The 16,580-nt window shown below is 39.7% G+C and overlaps 1 protein-coding gene across 1 annotated transcript; it reads left to right on the top strand.

Annotated features, from left to right (window-relative positions):
• The first annotated feature begins 988 nt into the window (after positions 1-988).
• LOC143018388 (uncharacterized) lies at positions 989-4,318 on the top strand. Its single transcript, XM_076173745.1, has 3 exons — positions 989-1,525; positions 1,733-2,215; positions 4,283-4,318. Exons 1-3 carry the CDS (start codon positions 989-991, stop codon positions 4,316-4,318), a joined length of 1,056 nt encoding a protein of 351 aa, XP_076029860.1.
• The last annotated feature ends 12,262 nt before the right edge of the window (positions 4,319-16,580 follow it).

The following is a 16,580-nucleotide window of genomic DNA, read 5'->3' as shown; positions in this document are numbered from 1 at the left end:
TATCTATATATATATAAATATATATATATATAAAGTATCTATATATATATTTATATATATATATATGTATATATATATATATATATATGTGCGTGTGTGTGTGTATATACATATATATTCATGTATATATATGTATATATATATATGTCTGTATATATATATATGTATATATATACATATATATTCATATATATATATATACATATATATACATATATATATATGTATATATATACATATATATATATGTATATATATATGTATACATATACGTATTACATATACATATAAATATATAAATATATATATATATATATATATATATATATATGTATATATATATATATATATATATATATATATATATATATATATATATATATATATATATATATACATACATATATCTATATATATATTGGTTGGCATCCAAATCTATGAAGCGCCTCCCACAGCAATTCCCTATTTATAGTATCAAAGGCTTTCGTCAAGTCAATGAAAACCATATATAGATTGCAATGTTGCTCAATGCACTTCTCTTGTATCTGGCGTATGACAAACACCATGTCGGTTGTGCTGCGTTTTTTTTTTCTGAAACCGCACTGGCTTTCAGATAAAACATTCTCAGATATTGTCTCAATGAGTCGCAAGAGCAGAATTCTGGCTAATATCTTGCCAGCGGTTGATAGGAGTGAAATTCTTCGATTATTATTGCAATCAGCTCTATCACCTTTATTCTTATAAATGCTGATGAGATCCGCATCTTTCCATTGTTGTGGGACGCAGCCGGAGTTCCAAGCTGCTGTGATTAGTGTGTGCAAGGCTCGGACAACAGCCTTCCCACCATGTCGAAGGATCTCCGCAGGAACTGCATCAGCTCCTGGAGGTTTATTGTTTTTTAACGAGGCCACTGCGTTCGAGACCTCCTGTATTGTTGGAAGTTCATCCAACTCCTCTAAGACCGGTAACTCTGGTACATTTTGTATGAATGAGGGGTCTACAGGGGTGTGCCTGTTCAGTAACTCTTAGTAGTGTTCCGCCCATCGTGCAAAGTTCCCTAAACGTAATCAAGGCCCTTCATGACGGTGCAATGGTGAGAGTCCTTGGTGACGGTATTAGATCTGATCCTATCAATGTGTGCACCGGTGTGCGACAGGGCTGTGTCATTGTTCCTGTAATTTTTAACCTGTACCTCGCAGCTGTTATGATCGCTGCTGCACAAGGCATCAGCCCAGAGGACGGTGTGTCACTTTCCTATCGATTGGATGGCAATCTCTTCGACCTACGACGACTGAAAGCGCCCACAAAAACTACTAGAGATTGCGTGGTTGAGCTCCAGTATGCGGATGATGTCGCAATTGTGGGATGCACTTCTGATGGCCTTCAGCGCAATCTTCAAGAACTGGAACAAACCTACACACGCGCGGGCCTTGTAATTAGCACCGACAAAACCGAAGCGATGACCACTTTGCAGCCCAATATTGAACCCGCCACCTTCAAAGTGTACAACACATCGATCAAAAATGTGAATAGTTTTAAATACTTGGGTTCAATTATCAACAGTAAAGGTAATATGACTGATGAAATACATCGTAGAATCAGCCTTGCCTCGACCTCTTTCGGAAAACTCTCAGGGAGAGTGTTTTTTTGTAGGGACCTCACTGTACGCACAAAGATCGCAGCTTACAAATCAATCTGTCTCTCAATTCTGCTCTACTCAAGTGAAACCTAGGTCCCTTACCGAGAGCACATCAAGAAGCTAGAGAGGTTCCACATAAGCTGCCTGCAGAAGATTCTTGGCCTTAAGTGGTGGCACCGCATACCTCACACGGAGATACGAATGAGGGCGGGTGTAGATTCTCTTGAAGCTATGATCGTGCGGAAACAGCTCAGATGGATTGGACACGTGTCAAGAATGCCGGAAAATAGACTCCCAAGGCAGATTTTATATGGAGAACTCGCAGAAGGACGACGATCAGTGGGTGGGCAGCGCAAACGGTACAAAGACTGCTTGAAGGCTAACTTGAAAAAGTGTGGCATCCAACCTATGCAACTAGAAACACTAACTGAAGACAGAGATGAGTGGAAGGCGACCTGCCAGTCGGGAATGACCTCATTCAACCAAAATTATGACAGAGTGGCTGAAGAAAGACGAGCTAGGCGCCATCGTCCAGCTCTCCCAGGTGGAGAGTACGTGTGTGACATCTGTGGACGTGTATGTGCCGCCCGCATTGGACTCGTCAGCCACCGCAAGACCCATCAACGCTGAATTTCTTTCATCTTTCAACTTCTTCGCATGGAGTGACGTCATCGTCGAAATCGACGGACAGCTTTAAGCAAGTAAGCAAGCATATATATATTACATATACATATATATGTAATATATATATATATATATATATATATATATATGTGTGTGTGTGTGTGTGTGTGTGTGTGTGTGTGTGTGTGTGTGTGTGTGTGTGTGTGTGTGTGTGTGTGTGTGTGTGTGTGTGTGTACAACAACGAATGGGTCCCAGTGAACAGATATACATTTTTATCAATCACAATACACTTTAATTCTAAGCCAACACCGAGAGAGACTCGAGGAGGCCAACATGCAGAAATTGAAACGTGATACGGCCAAGGACTCTAACCGGGGCTAGCACGTGAGAAGTATTAGTAACTTAACAGATTACGCCATCAAGAGAGATATAAGTTGAACGTGACTTTTCTTATATGTTTGTATGCTCGAGTTACATACAAGTACACGAAATTTTGCGTTCAACCCATCTCCACTATGATAGTACAATTGGTAAGTATACGAACGTGGGAAAGTATTTGTACAACACTGAATAGTCTCAGTGAACGGATATACATTTTTATCAACCATAATACACTTTAATTCTAAGCCATCAACATCGAGAGAGACTCGAGGAGGCCAACATTCAGAAATTGAAACGTGGTGCGGCTAAGGACTCGAACCAGGGCTAGCTCGTGACAAGTGTTAGTAACTTAACCGATTGCGCCATACAAATATATAAGAAAAGGTGCGCTCAACCCGACATCCATGAGGAACCAGAAAAAGAGGAAGAGGTGGTAATGGTAGGGGAGTTTGTGGGGATGGAATAGGTGGGAGTGGTTTTTATGCCATTTTTTAAGGGGGGAGGCTACCTACCTTGTAAGGGGGAAAAAGCTGTTAGCGCATGTATGGTATATGTATGTACACACATACACACGCACACAAAAATATATGCATATATTATATATATACATATATATATATATATATATAAATATATATACATATATATATAGAATACAAGCTTTGTTGAAGTCTACAGCTGTAGTGGGTGGCATTATTCAACTTGTAAGAAGTACTCTCGATATTTCTAATGAGAGAGCGAAGGTTGGAGGTCAGGGTATTGATAGAATCTCCAAGGTACACGTTGTTTACTCTAGACGTCTTTCCACCTTATCAGAGTTCATCTTCAGGAGTTACAATATACACAATGGTACAAGAAACAGGAATGACATATGGGGGGGGGGGGGTTGTACCCGTGAAGAAACTACCCACGGAGCGCCAACGGGTTGTCCGTAGGCTGGTGGTAAGATTTCCTCAGTGATGGGAATGAAACTTCAGGTTGTAGCTGGATAATGGTGGCTGGTTTATCAAGACGAGTAAAAATTGATTATGGCATTCTTCATCTCCTTTTGTCTTGTTCTCGACACAGTATCGATGTTTGTGTTTCTAGTTGTTGCCTGGTGAGGGAGTGTCCATGTGTATTATTAGTGTTGCGGAGTATGGCCCCGTCCTGCAAATGTGCCGCCATCTTTTTTGACAAGGTGGTAGTGGTTGAACCTACATACCGTGAAATGAGATTCACCTCTCGTAATGGCCTTGCCTATGGGAGGCAGCCATTTTTCATTATGAGGTTTGATGTCCTTTTTGTTTTGTAGAAAATTATAAGCTTCAGTTGGGGCATGTAGGGGTCACATGGTTGCAGATGATCTTTTTTTTTTATAGCCTTTTCATCTTCTCTGTATGCAGAAGACATGAAGTTCGTGTAGTAGAGGGAAATATTACCGGGTGGATAAACCAGCCATCAATATCCAGCTACAACCTGAAGTTTCACTCCCATCAATGAGGAAACAATACCAGGAACCCTCGGGTAACCCGTTGGCGCTCCGTGGGTAGCTTACGGACCTCCTCTCCCAGGGTACAAAATCCCCCTTGCCACACCCCATATGTTATTCCTGCTTCTTGTGCCATTGTGTATATTGTATATTGTAACTCTTGAAGATGACCTCTGATAAGGTCGAAAGACGGCTAGAGTAAACAACATGCACCTTGGAGATTCTATCAATAGCCTGACCTCCAACCTTCGCTCTCTCATTAGAAATATCGAGAGTACTTCTTGCAAGTTGAACAATGCCACTACAGCTATAGACTTCAACAAAGCTTATATATATATATATATATATATATATATATATATATATATATATATATATATATATATATGTGTGTGTGTGTGTGTGTGTGTGTGTGTGTGTGTGTGTGTGTGTGTGTATGTGTATGTATGTTGAGGAAGGGAGAAGGCAAGATGGAGAATGGTTATATTGGTTATGTATGGATGATGCTGTGATGCATAGATGGGAGTGTGTGGGGGATGGTGGGATGGGAGTTAGGGGGTGGTTATGTGTAAATCATATTTTGACGCAGCCCGAAGGGATTTCCCCCGTCTTCTCTTCTTGTGCATGAGGAAATATTGCATGCGTGGGCGAGCTGCCAAGAGAAGGTTGCCCAAACACGGAATTATTGCCTTCCTCTTTATTGGAAGTAGCTGTGAATGGTGCCGTGGTGAGAGGCCGACCGCTGGGGGAGTGTCCCTACAGGCCTTTGACCCTCGCCTTTACAGGATAGGCTACCATCCGTTGCCTTCAGTCCCAGACATCTTCCTTCTTCTCCTCCTTTCTCCGTTTCCTCCTTCTACACTTTCTCTCCTAAACTAATTCTCCTATTTCTTTCAACGAGTCCCTTCGCTACAGCCTTCGTGACTGGAATCGAACCCAGTTGAGGTGTTTTGTACTGAGGCTTCTGGCACTGAATATCCTGGACTAACTGACCGTAGGCCGCGTGGGTTTTGGGCAGCTTGTGGCGTTTGGGCTTGCCTTGCTTGACTCGGAGTCGTGTAGTCCTTTGTCTGATCAGTGTTTCACGTGGTTCCTCGCTCCATGCTGGATGCTTCACCACGATAGGATCGGAGAGGGGACGGGGGTCGCCGATTAAGTGAAGCGGCCTTGCTGTGAGCGCGCTGTGTCTTGCTGCATTTCTTCTGACCTAGGGCAATGGGCAACATGCAGGGATGATCCGTCATCCAGGAGAGAGAGAGAGAGAGAGAGAGAGAGAGAGAGAGAGAGAGAGAGAGAGAGAGAGAGAGAGAGAGAGAGAGAGAGAGAGAGAGAGAGAGAGAGAGAAGGGAGAGAGAGAGAGAGAGAGAGAGAGAGAGAGAGAGAGAGAGAGAGAGAGAGAGAGAGAGAGAGAGAGAGAGAGAGAGAGAGAGAGAGAGGGGGGAGTTGAGTGGGTGGGGATGAAATGGGTGGGAGTGGAATTATGCGTTTTGACTAAGCTCTCTCCCTTGTAAGGGGGAAAAAGCCCATGGCAACTGTATGTATGTGTGTATATATATATATATATATATATATATATATATATATATATATATATATATATATATATATATATGTATGTATCTATACTCGTATATATAAGTGGTGTGGAATACAGAGGTGGGTGAACTTGAAGCGACGACCGAGGTTGAGATGGATGGATGGGGTGAAGGGGGCGTTGAGAAAGGGGTGAATGTCTATTGAGCAAGGAAGGGAGAAGGCAGGATATAAAGGTGAGTGGAGAGTGGCTATGTATAGAAATTGATACGGGGTGTTTATGTGTGTATGATATTTTGACGCAGACCGAAGGAATTCCTCCCCGTCTTCTCTCTTTTCTGCATGAAGGGACGGAGAGGGGTGGGGGACGCCGATTAAGTGAAGAGCCCTTGCTGTGGATATACTGTGTCTTGCTACATTGCTTCTTATCCAAGGCAATGGGCGGGATACATAGATGACCCGTTATCCAGGAGGAGCTAACATGAGAGAGGCAGAAAGGCTGGTGGAAGTGAGTGGAATAGATGGGAGTAGGTACGTGCCTTTGACTTTGCTACCTTCATGATAAGGAGGAAAAAGCTCTTGGTATGTATGTATATATATATATATATATATATATATATATATACATATATATATATATATACATATATATATATATATCACAGGTGAGAAATGTAGTATCACATTTATAAATCACAACTAACACCACAGTCGGACGAAAGAAAGAGTTGCGTAAGCGGAACTATATATTTCGATTGCTACCTGCAATCCTCTTCAGTAGTACAAAGTGGCAGGGAGGAGGCTATCTTAAGTAGCAACCTCTTACAAAAGAAAGGGAACACGAGAAAATACAGAACATCACTGCCCCAGCCCTAGTTGACCTGAGGCTGACACGAGGTCGGGTCAGGGGGAGGGGGAGGAAGCTTGTTGACAATATTTTTGGTGATGAATAGTCATGAAATGATGTCTTGGTTCAATTGACCCTTGGAAATATTCATCGTGGGCAGATAATCAATTAATGTTGATTCCACCATTTTCCTTCTGAACCCACACCCTGATTTGTAAATGAGATCAGATTTCTCCCAGTCCAACCGGTGATTAAATTTATCAACGTGTTGAAACACTGCTGAATTTATTTGGCCATATCTAATCGACCTTTTGTGTTCATTTAATCTTGTCGGTAGGTCTCTTCCCGTCTGGCCAATGTATGAAAGGTTACAATATTTTCATGGTAGGGAGTAAACACCTGGGATATGTTCTTCCTTCAACCTCTGGTGAACATTAACAACTTTTTTATTAATAGTATTAGGGTAGTTATGAATTAAATTTACTTTCTCTTTGGGAAGAAACTTGGACAATTGACTGATGGACTCTGAGAAGGGGATGACTAGGGGATTTTGTCTCTCTATATATATATATATATATATATATATATATATATATATATATATATATATATATATATATATATATATATACATCACGAACTCCCCTCTATTAGGAGGCTAGGACGATGGCCCTTGCAGAGTTTTTTGCGGTGAGGAATTTTAATGACCCATCCCCTAGATCCAATTCGCTCGCGGCAGGGCTCGAACCATCGTCATCTCGACCTCCGTCGCAAATAGCGACGCATATACTGTACCCCTTTTGGCCCCCATCTATACGTATATATATATATATATATATATATATATACATATATATATATATATATATATATATATATATATATATATATATATATATAATCTTACTGATTTCTAATACCGAAACAAACTTCGGGATACAACGGATCTGTCCGGTATTCCCATAACGGATATAACGGATCCTCGGCTATAACGGATCTTCAGATATAACGACTGACGCCTGTCCCCATATCGTCCGTTATATCGAGGGTTTACTATATATATATATATATATATATATATATATATACACACATATATATATACACATATATACATATACATATATATACATATAGACATATATACATATGTATATGCATATATATATATGTATATACACGTATACATATATATATATACATATGTATATACATATATACATATGTATATACATATATATATACGTACATATATATATATGTATATATATATATATATATATATATATATATATATATCCATAAATATATATACATACATGTTTAAATATAACTCACAGTCGGAGAAACAAATCAAAAGAAACAAACGATCTGTATATTTCGACCACAACTGTGGCCCTCTTCAGCAGATGAGGATCACAGTTGTGGTCGAAATATACAGATCGTCTGTTTCTTTTGCTTTGTTTCTCCGACTGTTGGTTATATTTCAACATTTTACAAATGTGCTACATTTTGGTTTTGTGTTTTATATATATATATTGGTGTGTTTTATATATATATATTGGTGTGTGTGTGTGCGCGTGTTTTCAGGAAATTCTCCGGCGTTGCGGAATACATTTCGAAGGGAAGCGGTGACGCGGAAGGGACTGAGTGACCGTAAGTAGTTACAGGTATTTATTTTCTGACCGCAACTTCCTTAAGGTGGCATCACACTGGGCTATTGTTCCTCCAATTTCCGATTAATCGGCGATACCGCCCACCTCCAGGTCTTTTTCCGCCGTCAAATAGCCATGGCAAACTATTTTATTTTCTCAATAAAAAATACAAAGAATGTCATTTGATATGCTGGAGGAAAATCGTCTTCCTCCAGCATATGAAATTCCTTCCCGAAAACTGTGGGCCGAAAATTTGCTCCAGAAGTCGGAGGAAAAATAGCCCAGTGTGATAACGCCTTCGGGCTGAAGGGGGAAATCCTGTGTGGCAAGTTGGTGACTGTAGGAGTCGGAGGGAGAAGGATCCGGTTCCTGGAGGAAGAAGAACCTGCGTGGCTACATTTCCCCACAGCGAGCGAACTTTCACCCCTAGTGGTCACGTGACTGCGCGAAAGTGACATTAAAAGGAGAATAGTACAAATAGAATAATATCCTCTTTATGTGGCGTTGTTCTTAGTGGATGCGTGTTTCGGGTGGTCGATTGTATGTAGCTTAAGCAAGGGTGGCGAAAATGGCCCGTCGATGCGCTGTATGTCAACTAAAACAAAAACACCATTCAAAGCTTCAAAACCAGAGGCATGTTCAACATCGCCCTCCTATCATCCATCTGTTACCCGCATTATACAAATGTATGAAATGTCCCCCTTAGTCCACTTCAACAAACTGTCCGAAATGTCATCCTTTATCTCCACCAAGTCCCACCCGTACACCAAGTCCCACCCTCCTGATAACCTCTCCCAGTTCCTTCCCCGTCGGCCTATATGTACTCAGTGTTTGCCATATGTCTGTACTTGAAAAAACTGTAACAAGCGAAACGTCGTACCAATAAAGGTTTCGATCTCACACGGTGTTGATTCTCACAAAAACAAAAACGGAAAAGAATATTTATTTTTTGTAAATAAATACGTTAGTTGTCTTTTTTTTTGGGGGGGGTCTTTTGTATTTTGTGTTTTGGTAAACAATTACGTTGGCTGTCTTTATTTTTTGTCTGTTCACTGTATTGTGTTGTCATTCATTTATTTTGCCCGCTGTGAAAAAAATGTGATCTTTGAGCTAAAGGAATGTATTCTTGGCTCAAACGGACTCTCGATCTATCAAGACTACCTTCAAATCAGCGTCAACTTCTTATCGATCTATCAAGACTACCTTCAAATCACCGTCAACTTCCGTCAGTTGCAGTAGATTGCCTGTCTCACTGGGGCAAAACTTGTAAGTTCGTCTGTCTTTTGGAGCGATGGGTTCCGTCATTATTGTGACTTACTGTACAACTTTGTTGCAACAAACGACCAAAAGTTTAATCGATATTTGTTTGCTTGTTTATCTAATCATACATATATTACATACATGCATGCATTCATACATACATACATTAATACATTCTTTCATATATTCATTCATACATTCATAGATTTATACATACATTCGTACTCGTATATTCGTAGTCCTATATTCATTCATGCATTCATTCATACATTCATACACACATACATTCATTCATTTATTTATTTATTCGTTTGTTTATTTACTTATAAACTTATTTATCTATTAATTGATTTTTCATTTGTTTTTCTTTATATATTACCCCTTCAACTTTAAACTCAAACATTCCATCTCTGTTCGACTTGTCATTCACAAATATGTACAACAACTTAGGTTCATCTTTATATTTATCAACTGCACTCCTTTCATAAATTCATTTTCTCCTCTCTTCTAATTCTAGTGTATTTGTCTCTAGTACTTTTGTATTCTTTTGGATTCGTTATCTTATTCTTTCGTGCATACATCTTCACAGACGTTCCTCATTTCTGCATAATCAGTTGTATCTTCTTTATTTGGATAATTCTTTTTTTCTTGCAGGTTTCCTTACTACAAGAATGAATTCAATTGTTATATGATCTCTTTCATTTATCGAGTACTATTATTTTTTTCACCTCTGCTTCTTTTGTTAGCATGAAGTCCAATTTTGATGGTATGTCTTTGCTGCTGTAACTTGTTGGTTCTTCAATCCACTAGGATATTATTCATTGTTGTATTCATTTATGGCCTCATGGTTCTTCTCTTCTACTCTTTCATTTTACTTTTCCACAGATGAAATCTTCCACCAGTGTTACTTTTTTTTTCAGTCGTTCGGATGTATTCATCATTAATTTTTCATGATTTGCCTCACTCCACACCCTTGTCTTTGGTGGAACATATGCCACAGCAAGTTCTCTTTCCACCTCCTTCCATTACATTTTTCTCATTCATTATCTTATTCATTATCTATGTGTGTGTGTGCTTGAGTGGGTGTCTGGGAATAAAATGACAAAACGTGCTTGTGTGTGTGTGTTTGAGCCACTTGTCAGGTACCGTGAAATGTTCCTCGAATCTGATAACCACAATTTTCCCCAACTTCTTTAATGTGTACGTGCGTCGTGCCACTTGTCAGCTGATGCAACGTGAATGTGATGCATGAGTTCACCAGTTCATCAGATTTCTACTGTCATTCTTTTTAGTATTGGTTGACACGAAAATGTTTCCATCTGTTCATGATTTCGCGCATTTTAAAATCGCATGTCTTGTAGTTATACTTTTCATGGATTAAAAATCAGACTTTATCATATGTAGGTTAGCATGTCCTTTAAACTCATTATGGTGGCCAGTACTAAGCCGACTGCCGACGTGACGTCACACAACCTTCGTCCTCTCGACGACATAAACATCCTGTGATTTTAGGATCACAGCGTCCAATTTTTCTTCATCATCTTGAAATATATCTAAACTATATTTTCTTTTGAATTTATCTAACAGAAGCAGTATGTTTAGTAGGAGTTACCATAAAGAAAGCGGCAACATGAACATTTACTTATTCTATTCAAAGAGCCGGCTGTCCTACAGTCAAGTCCCGGCGCAGCAATCAGATACGGTTTTACCGCAACAGTTGCCTAGTCGTGAAAATCGTTATTTTGTACGTAGGTGACAATCACTGTGGTTTGGAAGGCATTCCGTAAATATTCCCAGCTGTGGATCTGGAGGCTCTACCAGGATACAAATCTGAGGTATACCACACGTGTCACAGCATTTACCTGTTGTAGGTATCATATGTGTAGGATGAACAGCGGGCGTTTCCCGCAAAAAAATATTCAGACAAACCAAACGCAAAATCTTTGACACTGCTAGTCGCTAGTTATTTGATTTAAATCTGATCCATAATATGACTCTTCAACCTTTTCATGCTGGTGAGTGAATATACAAATGATACGATGTAAATCTTGAACATATTTATGTACCGTAGCCCAAATAAAACTCCACCAAATTCTAATGTAAACAGATTCGGTCATCAAGGTGAGTGTTCAGATGGATACGATGCATGACTGCAGGCATGCAAGTCAGACTGCATGATTATTTAAATATCTGAGAGCAGACTTGCATTTCTCTGTTGATAGCTTGTTAATGGCACAAACGCATGTCACTGTTTCATTCAGAGATTTTTGAACGAGATAATGGATATAATGGCTATGATCTACCCAGTCTATTTGAGCGAGCCCGCCCGCCTAATGCACGCAGACACGCGCGCACACACACATGCACGTATACACACACACACACACACACACACACACATTTTAAGTTGCAAAGGATCGGAGGAAGGAGAACATGGTTTGTTGTAGTTGTTGTTGGTTTTGATATAAGACGTTGGAGTGTAATAGTTTATATAAATAAGAGAAACAAATAAAAACACAATGCAGAAGTTAAATGAAATCGTAACTTGTTAATCATGGTGACATGGGGAAAGAGGTAGTATTACTGATTTTCATACTGGCACTAAGCAGGAACAATACAGTGATTACGAAATAATTACGATACAAATAACTTAAAATGACAACAACAAAATTATAATAGCCACGCTAATGAAATGCTGAACAAGGTAATGTGAAATATGATATAGACAATTAAGAATATTGAATAAACAAGTAAGTGACTAAAGAGTGAAAACAAGAGAATACCATGTGATATGACGGTTAAGAAATTCAGAGAATTTAAAAAGCTGAAAGAACATGACAGCTTACAAAAAAAAATAAGTTTGAGGAAAAATTGAATAGAAAATGGGAAGGTTAAGGAAAACAAAGAAAATATAAAGGATGAAACAAGGACAAAATTATACGAAGCTTTGAGTAATATGACACAAACACGGTCCTGGTCCCTGACACACCGGAAAGAAAAATTGTCGGCCATTGTCTTCTCTCCCCGCTCATCCCAACCCCGGTTTCCCGCCTCACAAGTGGACAGTAGTTCTCACCACAGACTTTACATGGAGTGTAGAGAGGTAACGATGGAGATGGTGGTAGTCTCAGTGGTGGTAAGATTAATGGTGATAGTAATGATGGTGGTGACAGATGCTGACGGTAATGTAGAGGTTGTGATTGATGATGATGATAATGATGATGATAATGATGATGACGATGATAATAATGATGATGATGATAATAATGATGATGATGATAATAATGATGATGATGATGATGATAATGATAGTGGTGGCGGTGTCAAGGAAGGACACGTCCCGCTGGCAACGTTGGCGTTTAACACCATCCGCCCCTTGACAATGCAGTAATTTCCTGCTGCATACACAACGGACGGACGAACAAGTCTCTCGGGTTGATGTTCACTATAGCATCGAAAGCAATGGAAGTTCGATCTGATTTTTCATTCAGCAAATAATTAATTAGAGCCAAAGTGTACACAGTGTTAACGTAAATCTTGTCGGGCCCAGCTGTGCCTCGCTGCATTGGGTTACAGTATTATAGACTTCCGTAAGAACATCTCAATTTGACATTTAGAATTTTGAATAATAAAAGATCGTAACCGAAGTCGTTTATTCTCAAACGAAGTAGCAAAAGCAAGTAGCATGATAGCGAGAAATGTGTGCCGTCTCCTTAAGGGGAAAGGGCCTTTGGTATATATTATACAAGTAGAGACCGTTGGCCATCTTCATTGAAAAATTCATGTCTGTTGAAATATTGCAAGCAAAGAAAGAAACTCGATCAAATACGATACCTGTTGCGTGAATTTTCCGGGTGAAGTATTCGAGCCGCCCACATCACGATGTCCCCCACCCTATCCTCAGCAAACGTGTCCGGTCTATTGTAAATCGACAACACAGAATGACGCCACGTCGCTCTAAAACATTTCAAATCTTCTGCGGATCTTGTACAAAGCAAATGATCAAGAACTTTTTACACTAGACTGGTTTTCCTCATTAAATACCCAGAATGCAATAACGATATAGCATATTTGAAAAATAAACAGTTAAATGATTATATTCTCTTCACAATTTTGGAGAAATTACATTGTAAAGGTTTCGAAACTCCGTCTTGAAGCCTCAGAAAGGAAATTATTGAAGCTTTAGCAAAACTTCTTGTGTCAATAGTTTGAGCATTAATTTCTATACACAAATATGAATCACTCTGTATCAAGAAATATGTTCTCAGCCGAACACAATCATCTGAAGTTATCTAGTATAAAATACTTCAGCCAGAATAAAATGTCTACATTGTAACACGAACACGACTCAAGTTTATCTAAAGGGTTTATGAACCGCATTCAACTCTCTAAACAAACCGAACCTTTTCAATTACGGAGGTTCTTTACAGCTGATTTAAGATAAACCGGGTGGGAGCTGGAACAGACTAAGGCAAAATGCAGCGAAATGTATTGTGTCTAATGACTCACATATTGCAACTTAATTAATGGAATTGTTTAATTCCTCTCCAGACAATTCTATTCAGTTGATCAAGCCTTACCGTACCTTAGGGTCATCATGCTGGGGTTCCACTGGCTTCACCACTTCACCAGTGACGACAGTTCAGAGTTCGTTTGAGTAAAAACGACTTCGGTTCCAATTTTTTTTTTCTTCTTTCAAATCTCCAAATATCAAACTATCTTTCCGTCATATGTGACAAAACTGAATGATAAACTAAGATTGTAAACCTATAAAGATGTTAGACATACTGTTGAAATTTTCTTAGAGAAGTCTAGTTGTCTTTAAGCGAAGCCATACTCTAGTTATTCAAATGGAGGTTGGAGGTAGGATATGGGAGGAGAAAAGCCCTGTATCATAACCTCTTCAGTGGGATAAGGTGTCTCAATAATACTTTCTCTGTGTTGGTGACTTCTACGTATTAAGCTTCGCTAAGGAATTGACATCGTTTTAAGGGGATTAAAACTGCTGTGTTCAATCAAAATGACGACATTTTGATATTTCAAATAATCCCAAATGCCACTATGTCTGTATACCCCGGTCCCCTTCCACCTTTCTTGACCTATTAACCTTCCTCTCTTTCTTACTCCCTTCCTCCCTCCACACGTGCTGTCTATCTATCAAAGAAACGATCTTGGATGAAAATAAGATAGGAATGTGTTTGGGGAGGGTAGAAAGAAGAAAGGGAGGAGGGTCGTATTAGATATTCAGTCAATAAATCGATGGAAGGTAAATGGCAGGTGGTGATAAAGAGGCGAGGAGGAACGGAGGGAAGAAGAGGAAAAAAAAAGAGAATGGGGGAGAGATAAGAGGGGTGAGATAGTATGAACAAGCGAACGTGACTTTTGTCGCGTAACCAAACAGTCGACCGGAAAAAGGACGACGACGCTACCTGCATCTCACACGACGTGCGTGAAGATGTTGCGTCATATTATATTTATACCGGGGGTGATTTCGTCATTGTGCAGGCTATACAATTCATAGGAACTGTTTCGGTCTACCACAGGCAAGGAGGTTATGCTCCTGTTGAGTATAACATCAAGTAGAATATGCAGCGCGCTAAGGTTACACGGTATAGCATTTTTGTCACTGTAGAATATTGCGTCATTTTTGGGGGTTTTATCCAGAAGATTATTGCGTCATTGGGTTGGGGAATAGAAGCTCTCACTGGCTGGTATGCTTAGGGAAGAATGGGCAGTGACGTGCCTTCGTCTGAGTGGTTACTATACCATGGGAAAGTGTGACGTAGTATCGTCTGATTGGTTTATTTGTTAACGGAGCCAGGGAACGCATGCCAAATTCATGGTTAGTTTTTAATGTACAATTAAAACAGACTGCATTACACTTAATACAAAATAGAATATGCATTATTGTATTGTTATGTGGTTGGCATAATGTAGTATTTACTGTAATGACAAAGGTATATAACTAGCGTTTCAAACATGGAAGTTACATGGGGTCACCCAGTAGAGAATAAAGGCTATGACGCATCCATGACGTCACAAAAGAGGGCGGAGCGACACCGGCTTGCCCAGCTGCTCGATTGCCGTTGAATGTTTAATCGATATTTATTACCAAATGTAGGACATTTACTACAACGCGAACCTGTATTGCCTTTTTCTAAAGATGATAGACGAATCAAGTTGTTTGCTACCAAATGGGGTGCCACACAACCGAATAGAGTAGGCTGACAGCAGCCTGAATAAAAGGAAAAGTTTAGTTAGGTACGGAAGCTGCCCGAACTTGACTCATTGTTGAACATTTATCAGTTTGGTGAAATTTCAGTAGGTCATATATACTCCTTTTGGAATGACATTTCACCTCGGATTATGCTTATTTTTCCGGTTGTCAAACTATTTTTTTTTCTATTCAGCTGAGCGAAACTTTGTCTTTTGAAGGTTGAAACCAGTCCCGGTGGGTGGTTACACGTTTTGCGTTCCTGGCATCTGTCTGTCAATTTTAGTCAGCCAGAGAGAGAGAAAAAAAATATTAGTTTAAAAGATCACAGTTCTTGGATCAACTGAAGAATTTCCCCCCCAGACCCACCCGGGGGGGAGGGGGGGAGATTCTTCAGTTGAATGCAGTTGGGGGTGGAAATTCTAATTTAGTTGATCTCACCCGGTGATCGTGTCAGGGGGGAGATTCTACAGAATAAATATGCTAAAACCAAAGATGGTTATACCTGGAAATGCCAGTACAAATATTGCACAAAGTATAAATCAACAATAACGATAAGATTTGGATCGTTTTTTCACCAAAACCATCTTGTCACGTCATGGGTTCATGCCATGTATTTGTGGAGTGAACGTGCTAGTGAAACCATGGCTTACCGTCAGGTTGGTGTCTCCGAGAAGACTATGATTGACTGTTACATCTTTTTCCGAGAGGTGTGCAGTAGATACCTTCAAGCAAACACGTTAAAACTTGGTTGTCCAGGAGTGGTTGTACAAGTAGATGAATAGTGTTTTTCCCACAAACCGAGCTGCCTAGTGTAGGCCTTATGGTCTCTTGCCGTCTCCTTCATTCTTATGTTCTTATGAAGCATTATCGCGGCTGAGTCCCTCACACTCCAATATGGGTCTTTGTTGTCCTCGATGCCAGCACCTCGCCACGTATAGGATATATGGAAATT

This window comes from Oratosquilla oratoria, chromosome 34 (genome assembly GCF_046742065.1).
Source record: "Oratosquilla oratoria isolate Oo_2021 chromosome 34, ASM4674206v1, whole genome shotgun sequence".
NCBI classification, from domain to species: domain Eukaryota; kingdom Metazoa; phylum Arthropoda; class Malacostraca; order Stomatopoda; family Squillidae; genus Oratosquilla; species Oratosquilla oratoria.
Note: the sequence above shows the minus strand (reverse complement) of the source record. Positions and strands in the feature narration are given on the sequence as shown.